The sequence below is a fragment of the Zeus faber genome (assembly GCF_960531495.2).
Source record: "Zeus faber genome assembly, chromosome: 18".
Classification (NCBI taxonomy): domain Eukaryota; kingdom Metazoa; phylum Chordata; class Actinopteri; order Zeiformes; family Zeidae; genus Zeus; species Zeus faber.
Genome location: NC_137210.1, coordinates 4,824,350 through 4,835,793, shown reverse-complemented (window position 1 = coordinate 4,835,793; position 11,444 = coordinate 4,824,350). Strand labels below are relative to the sequence as shown.

The following is an 11,444-nucleotide window of genomic DNA, read 5'->3' as shown; positions in this document are numbered from 1 at the left end:
GGTGGGTATTCATGTGTTTTGTCCTTTTAAACCCTACACAAATACGTTTGTGCGGGGTGATTACACAGGCATCCTGAACATCCCCTCGAATGTTGGTCTGGAGATAAAGAATCAGCAGTATGATGTGGTCTTTCCTCCTGTATACACGCAGTCTCCAGGCTTCATGGAGCGCAGGACCGTGCGGTGGACCACGGGGCCCTAGAATGACACCCAGATGCTCTTGCTGAGTGAAGGCGACACAGGGAACGCCACGGGGCCGAAGCGAAGCATGGGCCCTCTTTTTCCGTTCGTCTGCGCGGTCCTGCTCGCCCTGAACGCCGCCGCCTCCCCGGCCTCCCCCGCCGCGGTCAACCGGGAGGAGGACTACCCCATGGACGAGGCGGAGCGGAGCGCCGGCGACAATGTGGTCTTCGACGACTACCGGGGCAAGGGCTGCGTGGACGACAGCGGCTTCGTGTACAAGCTGGGGGAGCGCTTCTTCCCGGGACACTCCAACTGCCCGTGCGTGTGCACGGAGGACGGGCCCGTGTGCGACCAGCCCGAGTGTCCCCGGATCCACCCCAAGTGCACCAAGGTGGAGCACAACGGCTGCTGCCCTGAGTGCAAGGAGGTGAAAAACTTTTGCGAGTACCGGGCGAAAACGTACAAGATCCTGGAAGAATTTAAGGTAAGGGGGCCTGGGGGTCTTCTAAACCTTGCTGGAATTGTGACTCTAAATGGAGATATCTTCTGTTGAAATATCATTTTTGAAGATCTTATTTAAGAGTAGTCGCCCACATGAAATACAATTATTCCTGTCTGGCTTTGCTTTGAATTTGAATTGGTATTGAAAAAGATGATTATAGGCTTGAAGGCAAGTGCTTCATTGGATTGTTGTATTGTTTTTGCGCATATCAGGCTAGAGTATTGGTTAGGGGGGGTTTGGTTGGTTATTTTCTTCAGAGCAGAAAAGTAGTCAGTCCAAGGTGTGCAAAAATGGCCGACTGAATGATATCATTCCCTCCTACTTGGTAGGATAGCATTGCTAAATGTGGCGTCTTCGTATATAATGTAACACTGGGCTCCAATTAGCTGAACTTTCTTTCCAGCGCAACTTCCAGAAAAGCCCTCCTTTTGTTCTGCCTGTCTTTCAGAGCAGCTTGCTGGCATTCATGAAAGGGCACGGCAGGACTGATGATTAGCAATGACACTATGAGCTTGACATCGACAGGCTGTGTTTTTAAACTGCTGCCGTCCATGTGGAGGCCTCCCTCATTCAAATTCATCACCCATGGACTGGGGCCGTGGATGATTGAAATATAGTCTGACGTGGCCTTAACCCAAGCGCCACGGCTTTTTGCTTAATCATAGCATGTTGTTTATGTTTGCATATATTCACAACACAACCAGTTTAGGATTAATAGCCTCGTGATAATTGAGTGTCAGTGAATTACAATAGAGAGTTGGATGCCAACGGCCAGGCCAAACACGCTGTTCTCTATCTTAAATAGCAGCTTTTGGAGACACGACTTCAAGTAGTACTTCACCTGTTGTGGATTAAATAATCATTTCATAAATGACAATTAATGATATTAAAGTACTGAATAGTGGGCTTGCAATAAGAAAGTACAAGATGATTGAGATGTTTTATGGGAAATAGCAGGAGAGATGTTTCCTTTGGCCCCTTACAGTCTGAGAGTTGCTTTCCCCTCCTTAATGAACTGCGTTGACAAAAGCCTGACGAGGAGGGGTAGAGCAGCAGGAAGGAGGTGTGAGGCAAGGGGGAAAATCTCGGGTTTACTTTCAAACTCCAACGGCCTCTTTTTTTCAGGAATACCCATTCACTATCTCTTAAAATAAAGAATTGTGCACTGAATTTCACATTATTGTCCCTCAGACAGAAGCTCCAAGTAAAAAAGGCACATTAGCCCTTGAAGCAAATTAATGTAATTTGATTTGAAATGATGTGGAAACTGCAATTGTCTGGGACCATCTCGCAGGGGGTTTGAGGGATTATTCAATGTGCTGAAAATTCTGTTTAAACTTTAAACAAACACTAACATGGAATTATCCCAACCAGGCTCTGACTTACACCGCTGGAGTAAGTCTCACTTGACACTTTTGAGGCATTATCATGAAAGGAAAACATACATGGTCTATTTTCGATAGTCCCAGTGCTGGAATTGGACACAGACACAGACATACAAATAAACATACCACCCTCCATCTCATAAGAGAGCACTTTGAATAAAGCTAGGGTGTTGTGCGTTTCAAATTCATTTCATGGAAGACTAAAATGTAGAACGAAGGTGTATTAACTTTTGGCAGCACAAACTGGTCTTCCTTCCTTCCTTCCTTCCTTCCTTCCTTCCTTCCTTTCCATCCTTTGCCTGTGATCTTTCATGAATGTAACCGATGAGCACAATTCATAATTGTGATCGGGTATTGAGGATTTTTGCTCTGGTAAAGGTTTGATTTGAACACACCTACTCTATTTTAAGGGTACTGCTTGGTGTCTCATTATTCCAGCGTCATCATTTAGTTTGTCATTTTGCATTCAGAAGTGACTAAAGCATCTGTAGGGAGTCAACAAAAGAAGTAAGCGATACTTTTAGAAAAAGGTACAGAGGCCAAAATACATATATATATATATATATATATATATACACAGTATATATATAAAGACAACGAAATACATTGCCGTGCAATATTTGGAATGTAAACTGTACTGTAAACTGTTTTAACTGTATAAAATGTGGTGAAATAAGTATGTAACCCTCAAATTCCTAGCGAGGAGAGCCATCACAAAAATGTAGCCAAATTCCAATACTAAATATAATTTTTCTTTTGGATAATTGTGTTTTATATGTAATTTGATGATATTTAAAAGAGAGGTGATGGGAAAGGAGTGACACGGCACCACTTCTGGTCTCGAGTTTACTTTTCGGCGCGAGCAAGATAGTGGCAACCAAAATAGCCGTATTTTGACTTGAAAAATATGATACCAAAGTGAATGGAGTCACTTTTATCTCCAGTCATCATTTCAAGCCAATTTCTACTGTGTAGAAAGGAATAAAAATGTCTTCTTTCAGGGTTGGAGTCATCAAAAGTCTGCTCTTTAACAGTTAAATATTTCCCTTTAAGAAATCCCAGGGTAAGCTATTTTTAAGATAATTGAAGACACATTTTCCAAAAAGCCAAGTGAATAATCATATCAGTATTTCTTACGGTGTAGCTTGGATATTCCACATCCAAACGTACTCCCAGCCAATTTTTTTCTCGGCTTCCATTTGTCTACATTGTAACCTGCCTCAGGATCGTACCAGTGACAAGGGTCTGCCTTTTTTCTTTGTCTTTCTTATTTTCCTTTGTATTTAAGGTTGTGTATTTCTTGTACGTGCGCAGCTGCCCGAACCCGCCAACGAAGTCATCTGACGGGACTATTCATCCGCGGTGGTAACTCGCTGTCTAGTTTTGATTCTTTTTCCTCATAATAACTTCAAGGCAAAAAACCCAAAGTATCCTCAGGAGGAGTGGATGCGAGCCCATAGAACCTGTGATAGATTGGCACATTGTGTCACCGAAACAAATTTAGAGTCGCGCCGTATTATAAACAGGGAGACACAACCGAGCTCCGGAAGAAGGAAGCAATATTCATGTTTAGAAAAAGGCACACTTTATTTGTCGCATTGCTTTGAGGGACTTGGAGAGTCATTAAGTTTGGAGCTTGAATTATTTGTTTGCTTTTGTTGTTGCTTATGACAACATGGATATCCAGGGGTACACATACGGGATGCAAGGACAATCCCTGTTCCTCGCGACACCTGCGTCTAAACTAGATATCCAGTTTGTGCACTGGCCACTGTAGTTTAGTGGCTCTAGGGCTCCGCCTTTGCGTTGCATTGTCATGCAGGCCCACGCACGGCTGCCTGGGCCTCGTCAGCATGTCACACCCAGGCCCTGATCAAGGCCCGATCAAGAAGTCCATCAATAGTGCACCTCAATCCCACAGCACATAACCTTGGTGTAGAAGCAGTGCAACGAGGAAAGGACATTTCATGGAAGCCCTACATAGAAAAAGGAAGAAAAAATGACTGGTATCTGTGCACCTGTCAATTAAAACCTGAATCCATGCAATTAAATTAAATTAAATTAAATTAAATTAAATTAAATTAAATTAAATTAAATTAAATTAAATTAAATTAAACTAAATTAAATTAAATCCTCCCCAAAAAATACAGCTCGTTCTGTCGTAGCACTGATGGTGTGAGGCCATTAGGATTTCTCTGAAGTCTTTCATTTTAGGACGCTAGTTGGTAATATGATATTTCATATCATATATGAAAGCCTCGGCGTCCAGCAGTGTTCAAGGAAATCAAAGGCAGCGTACATCCGGCATCCGCCCCCCAATTAAGAGACGCCGACAGGTTAACCTTTGGGTGCTGGGGCCTTGTTGGCATTTCGTTCCACCAGCGAATCCTCGTGCTTCTAGTTCTGCCATTTGCATTTTGCCAGGAGGTGAGGGAGAGTATCTGGCCTATTCTGCTGTCTCTATATGAAGGAAAAATTATTCAGTAGCACAGTAAAATAATTCACTCCATCCGGCGTCGCCATTCACTGATTATATCCTCACGCAGCAGTAAAAAAGCAGGGCATCGGTTTACACTTATGTGATGAGCATAGCCATTGTCGTGCTAGCGGCAATTGCTATTCCCCCGACAAAGCAGTTGTATCCGGCGCAAAGTCAGCCTCTCGTCTGTTGAATTTGATCCCGCGTTGCGTCATGCGTTGGCATCAGCGAGCTCCAAATCCACTCTTGAGTTGTATTAACCAGTGCCAACCAGTCCATTTAAGAAATGACCTTGTTGTTGCAGAAGCTGCAGTCTGTTTGTATAAGGCCAATACCTTTATCGCAGCAGTAGAGAGACTTCCAAGTGGGTTATTTTTGTCCTGCTGGGCTAGCTTATTTCTTGTTTTGTGGCCGACTTACCCTCGGTAAGCGTTTAACCTGCAGGGTTCCCCGTCGGCCCGAGGAAGAGACCACCGTGGTAGCCCCCCTGGTCCCCGCGCCGCCGCAATCAAGAAGCAGGAGATTTAGGGTGAGTTCAGATCCCAGGTCGTGCAGACCGGGGCTGGGATGTGAACTCCAATGTGAACAATTCCGTCCGTGCTCTCTGCCATCCCTTCGTCTGGTGAGATGGGATGTTAAAGAGGTGTGTGTGTGTGTGTGCGTGCGTGCGTGTGTGTGTGTGTGTGTGTGTGTGTGTGTGTGTGTGTGTGTGTGTGTGTGTGTGTGTGTGTGTGTGTGTGCGTGCGTGTGTGTGTGTGTGTGTGTGTGTGTGTGTCTCTGTGGGGGGTTGAGTTTCTGTGTGTTTTGTGTTTAAGAACAGGGTTTCCCAACCTTTTTTCCTCCACGGCACATTTTTTACAATGAAATAACCCCATGGCACAGAACTATCCTCTCCTAAAAACATCAGAAACATGGAGAACCGTGCTTATTATTATAGCCTACTAATACTGACGTAAGACTCGCGAACGATTCGTTCATTGCGAACAAATCTTTTAATTGACTCTGGAGCCGGGAGCCACTCTGACAAAAGAGTGAATCTTCAACTCACAAACAGAAAATAATTACCGAGGATTAAATTAAAGTCCAAGGCAGAACAGTCCCAACCCTTTGCATTCCACCGAAATAATGATTTACGTGAATCACATGATTCTTGTGAGAACCGACTCTTCTGACTCTTGTACTTAAGTTCCTCCCTCGCTTACACTAACCGAATCAAATGAAAAACTCTTTTCACTGAGTGACTCGTCAAAAACCAAAATCTCAAAAAAAGAGTCAAACCTTTCATCGCTACAAATAGTCCTCACTTTCAGAGTGAAGCTTGTTCCACGGGAGCAGGTATTCTGTCTGGAACTGAGGAATTAGATGGATTTGTGCAGCCTTGCAATTGGGATCTCGCAACACAAGAGTGCATTTCCGTTGTTAATTTTTTTTCATGTGGAATTATAAAAATGATCACGGCACACCTCTCAAGCTCTCTCAACACACTAGTGTGCCTTGGCACAGAGGTTGAAAAACCCTACTTTAGAAGACAGGAAATATGAGGTCGGCTGAGACACACTTTGCAGCCAAATTATTTCTCATTCGAAGGCAAAATGCAGACTCTGATTGCATTCCCAATAAGATAAAGATAAAAATCTACAAACTCAAAGACTTTGGGGAGACAAAGCGGAGGCACTCTCTTTCCTCCTGAAGCATTTATCACTTCACGCCCCCAGTCTCCCCACGAGGAGTCCACTTGAGTTGTATACGGCTGGAAACCAGAATTGTAATACGATTTTGGAAAGTGACTTGGAATTGTGTGCAAAATCCTGACAAGAGACACCGACCAAAGAAGAGCGGAGACTATGGAACAAGCTATGTAAATGTGCCCACAAACACATTCATTGAGCGCAACCTCCCCATCACGCAGTGCGGTGATTATTTACTCAGCTTTTCAGCAGGTACCCTGAGAAGAGGCGGCAGCTGCGAAAAGCAGTCTAAAATGATTGCTGCGATTTTCCTATCCAACATCCCTTCAGCAAAATAGAGTTTCAAATTTGACGATGATTAAGAGTAAACAATAAGTGCATAAGGAACTTTGGGACGAAATAAAATGACTGTCATCAAGTCTTAAGAGGTTTACAGGGCCTCGAGAGGGCGGCTGTCTCTTGCTCTGAGTTGTGAATGGAATTCTCACAAAAGTCATTTAAATATGTAATAAAAGGATCAACCGCTGATTCCTGACTGCCGAGTCATTTCGAGGATTTGTTCGCTGCGAACAAATCGTTTGCTAGTCCTGCCTCACCCCCTTTTTTGCTCTCACTTATACGAAAATTTAATTCATTTGAAGTTACATTACCAATAACAGTACATTTACTTGAGTAGAATGAGTACTCGACCCATCCTAACCACCATGTCATCTGATCCATATTTAGCACTCTGTATTTTCTAACCGCCGCTACCGTCATTTTGACTGTCGACAACCCACCGACAACCCACCTCTACCAAAAACCATCACTCTCAATAGTCATATTCATGAGTCTCCTGAGTAGTAATGAAAAGTTTGGCTCTTTTTGAAGAAAAGAGTTGTTTCAGCTCTGAGTTGTGACTGGAGTTCTCACACGAATTACATAATTCTGTCAAAAGCATTTATTTCGTAAGAATCTTCTTTTTCTTTTGGCTGCTCCCGTCACCCACAGCGGATCATCTGCCTCCAATACCTGCTGTTCTGCGCATCTTCTTTAGCAAGAATGCGATGTGTAAATCAGTCCCATTCAATATAAATGCCAAATTCCTTCACATTCATTTGATCCTTAGTACTTATTTTCTGTTCACAAGGAGAAGATTGCGGGAGACCGCGGGACACACGACTCACGGATCATGTTCGTGAGCGGTTCCTCAGTCGTTGCCCCCGCATGAGGCACATGCATAACTCTTGACTGGAGGTCTCATTCAGCCTGTGTGTCTGGCTGCAGTTACAGAGTCGCGAATGAACAACTCTTTTGCTGGAGTGACTCCCGACTCCTGAGTCATTTAAAAGATTGGTTCGCCACAAACGTATCGTTTGCGATTCTTGCATTACTGCTCCGGAGCACCAAACTGGGCTTTTTTTTTTGCCAGTAACGAGGGGGTAAAAGGGGGAGGCTCTTGCTCGCTCTAAACATCTGGCAGCATTTCACTTCATCATTTGTTCTCCAGCCTCCCCCCGTTTCCCTTTGTGCGTCTGGACTGAGGCATGGCTGATCCTCTTTACGGTAGACATCACGCAAAAAGATGAACTGAAAGCATTGGCCGCCACCGAACCCTTTATAAAGGAGCGCTGCGACATGTCATGCTACATAGAGCATTTATTTATTTATTGAATTTCAACCTTTGAGGGAGTTACTTATAACACTGTGTGGCGTTGATACAACCCCTGGATAATGCACTGGCGGGATTTTGTGAGAGGAGGCACACGCTGCTATTGGGGTCAGTCTAGTGGATTGGTGCTGAATCTAAGCTTTTGAAATGTTTCTGCATTTAAAGCCCTATTCACTCTGGACAAGTTTGACAAGGTCGTGATTTAATAATCGCAGAAGTCCGTCAATCGTCTCAATCCTTTGCCGATCTGCCACATCTGATTTAGTAAAGCAATTCATCCAACCGTATTTCAGTCAATGCGGGGTGTCCTATGATAATTCCAGTCATGTACAAAATCGGCATCTTTTGAAATTTTTTCGGGGGGGGGGGGGGCAGGGTGTAATTGCATTTTCCCAAGGAAATTCCTTACACATTTCAGTGACCTATTTCAACTATTACTGGGAGAAAGAAATGGCGGATGCTGCATAGAGTGTTTCTTTGTACTCCAAATTCCGTCTCCACCAGATACAGTGAGGCCTTCAGATTCTGACTGAGAAAAAAACGCCACCAAGGGAGCGAAGATGTCTCAGGGTTTCAGGATAGATAGCGTGCACGGAAGACTCATACATTATTCTATCTCTCCACAGATATTAGAGTTTTCCCTCGTCTGATCCTTTTGTGTTAATAGAAAGAAAAATACACAATGGAATACACTATTTCTTAATTACACATTCCAATTTTTTAATCACCACACAATGCTAAAATGAACAGGGGATATACAGTAGTTTGAACTTTGCTTGTGTAATAATGGAATAGTATTTTTTGCCTGATTTGAAATACTGGTTCTCGCCCTTTCAGCCTGACTTTAGAGATTGCATGGCGGTAGAATAGGGAATTGGGTTTGTCTCTGTGATGTGCCTCATTTGAGGCATCCTGACACATCAGATTGGGGTGGGACGAGAGTCTGCCACAGGAAAACATTTCACCGGTATGTACAGTGTGTATGTATGTATTTTCATTGGTATATAGTCTGCATTCTCTGGTTTTGTGCTTTGGAAGAGAGTTGTCCATGTTCATCAACAGAGTTGATTGGATTGTTACAGACCATATGAATAATATATGCAAATTGTTTTATAACATGGCTTTACCCTTTATCCTCCCAATTTACCGGCAGCTAATGGGTAACAGAATCCTCTCACCAAGAAAAACAAATAGCTAGAGTATTTTTTTAGGCATGCATCGTCCATCAAGGACAATTGTGGCATATCTCACTTTCTCCTGTTTTTTGTTTTTGTTTATCTTTTAACACAGTAGTGCCTCATCACAGTGCATAATTTCCAAATATAGATTCCATTGAATTCTTGTTGCAGTTTTTCTAGTATGCGGTTTGGCAGTCAGTCAAATATTAATCAAAACCTGTGTAACTGCATCCATACCATCCATTTAGCTAATTGTACTGCCTGGGGTCTCTACAGCCACTTCATGTCTGTGCAGTGCTTTTACCAATAATTAGCTACTGCAAAATTGGCATGTAATTGACCATAGTTATTGTTATGCAGCGGCATCGACAGCAAAACAAAGACAAATAAGGAATTAAAAAGAAACATGCTCTCCAAGCTTTTAATCTCACATTGAAATGTTTTAATTGTAAAAATATTCAGAAGTTAGGGGTGTGATAATTTAACTTTGACGCTGTTGAAAAGTATTAATCGCTTATGGAGATTAAGCGCCTACCTTGTACACAACTCCTTCTCAATGTCGCATAATCTGACATGTCAATGGACTATTGTCCCCTGATGGAGGACAAACAAATGTACGTTTAGCTAACCGGTTTGTCTATTCACGCCAACAACCGCTTCCTGTTTGAAACGACATTCTGACGATATGTCATCAGCGCGCAGTTTGAAATTTCTCAAAGGTATCCCTTACTCTGTGTCAAAGGATGTGCTGGCCACCAGGGGGCTTTGTATTGGTGCTCCATCACAGAGCTCTTCCATCGACGAATAAATTCTGACGGAGCCAATGGACCGAGCTCACATCAATTATGAACAAGGCATAATGCATAATTTGAGACGTCTGTTTGCAAAACATCGTAGTTCTCAAAATTATTAATTTCTTGAATTTCTTCAACTATTTCAGTCCAAGACACAGTCGTTAGAAATGGTATGAATTTTGAATTTAACATGGATACATTTGGCACCTTCATATTCGCTGCAATATTTCACCAGCTACACAAGAATGCATGAGAGAAACCACAAGTCTCATTAAAAAAAAACAACATTTTTTTATATGGTTCACCGCTAATTGAAACTGTGGGTAATAAGATAGACAGTGTGTGAGTGTATATACCGTACAACTCTTAGATTGTACATGAAAGGATAGAAAATAAAACTTCAAGCAGGCTTCTACTTGTTGTGAGTCAACAGATTAATAATTCTGAATGCCTGTGCATGTCTGCTCGAGGAGGGAAGGATGGAGGTATATAGCATAGTGATAAACTACAGTGGTATTTTGGAGAGATTGTGTTGACTTGTCACGAGGGGAAAGTAACGCCTGCAGCTGTCAAATGAATTTGTTGCTGTTCCTTTGTAGTGGACTCCATTAAAATAACATATTTATCATTCCAAAGGGGGTTGACGGTATAGATGTTTGACCAAGTGAACCTTTTGAGACCAGATTAGTGATGAAAAGTTTGCATTTTTTGGCGATTCGGCTCTTTACAAGTGACTCGGTAAAAAGATTTGTTCACTTTTCCAACTTAGTTCGTTTCATTCAGTTGGTATTCGGTATGCAAATTTAAAGGAATTTACTCCATTGATAGTTGTTAACCTTAACAAACAATCGTCGATTGACTGATAAGATAAAATTTAATGACGTCATCGGGGCATGGCGCCATGGAGCGTGGGGACCAACGCGACATCGCAAACCTCCGAGATTTTGTGAGGTGGTGCGAGGAATGTTTCTCCTCATTACCTTTCATTTCAAAATGGAGATGTTTGAGGCAAAACTCCCTGAGCTGGTTGACGCATACAGGAATATTTATATCGGAATTTTTTCCCATCCTCCGCGATGCAATGAGCCGGATGTTTCGTAGCAGATCAATTATGGTGCGGATGTGGACAACGAGAGGCTAATAAAATCACAAAACCTTATTAAAAGTCTTATATATAATAACAGACACAAAATAATTGAGTTTAATGTATTTTATTGGAGTCATCACCATAGCAACCTGTTTTGTTTTACCGTCCTACCTCTCCCTTGCTCCCGGATATTTTTTTCCTCCACCCGTGCTGTTCAGAAAGCGCCATTATCCCGTTCCCATCTATCGTGTTCCACCCGAACGCAGCATTCGTTGTCGAGCAACAATAAACATATCGTTTCCTCCTCCGCATCAATTGTTGTTTGTTGTTCTTCCGGAAGCCTCCATCTATTTCTGCTACTACTTCTAACTGTACTGGGCAATTGATGAGTACTACTACTTCCTGACTGGGTATTTTTTTTATTCCTCTAAACGCCTTGCGCCCCACAAAGACTCCTCCGTTGATACAATTACAGCAAGACCACAGATTACAAAATC

The 11,444-nt window shown here is 42.7% G+C and overlaps 1 protein-coding gene across 1 annotated transcript in view; it reads left to right on the top strand.

The window, feature by feature from the left end:
- Positions 1 to 268: 268 nt before the first annotated feature.
- vwc2l (von Willebrand factor C domain containing 2 like) overlaps positions 269 to 11,444 on the top strand; it is a gene marked incomplete at both ends in the record, with an annotated part of 30,055 nt that continues 18,879 nt past the window's right edge. The window contains one exon of the mRNA XM_080018713.1: positions 269 to 667. Within this exon, the coding sequence (XP_079874839.1) occupies positions 269 to 667 (399 nt within the window). The remainder of the gene's footprint in view (positions 668 to 11,444) is intronic.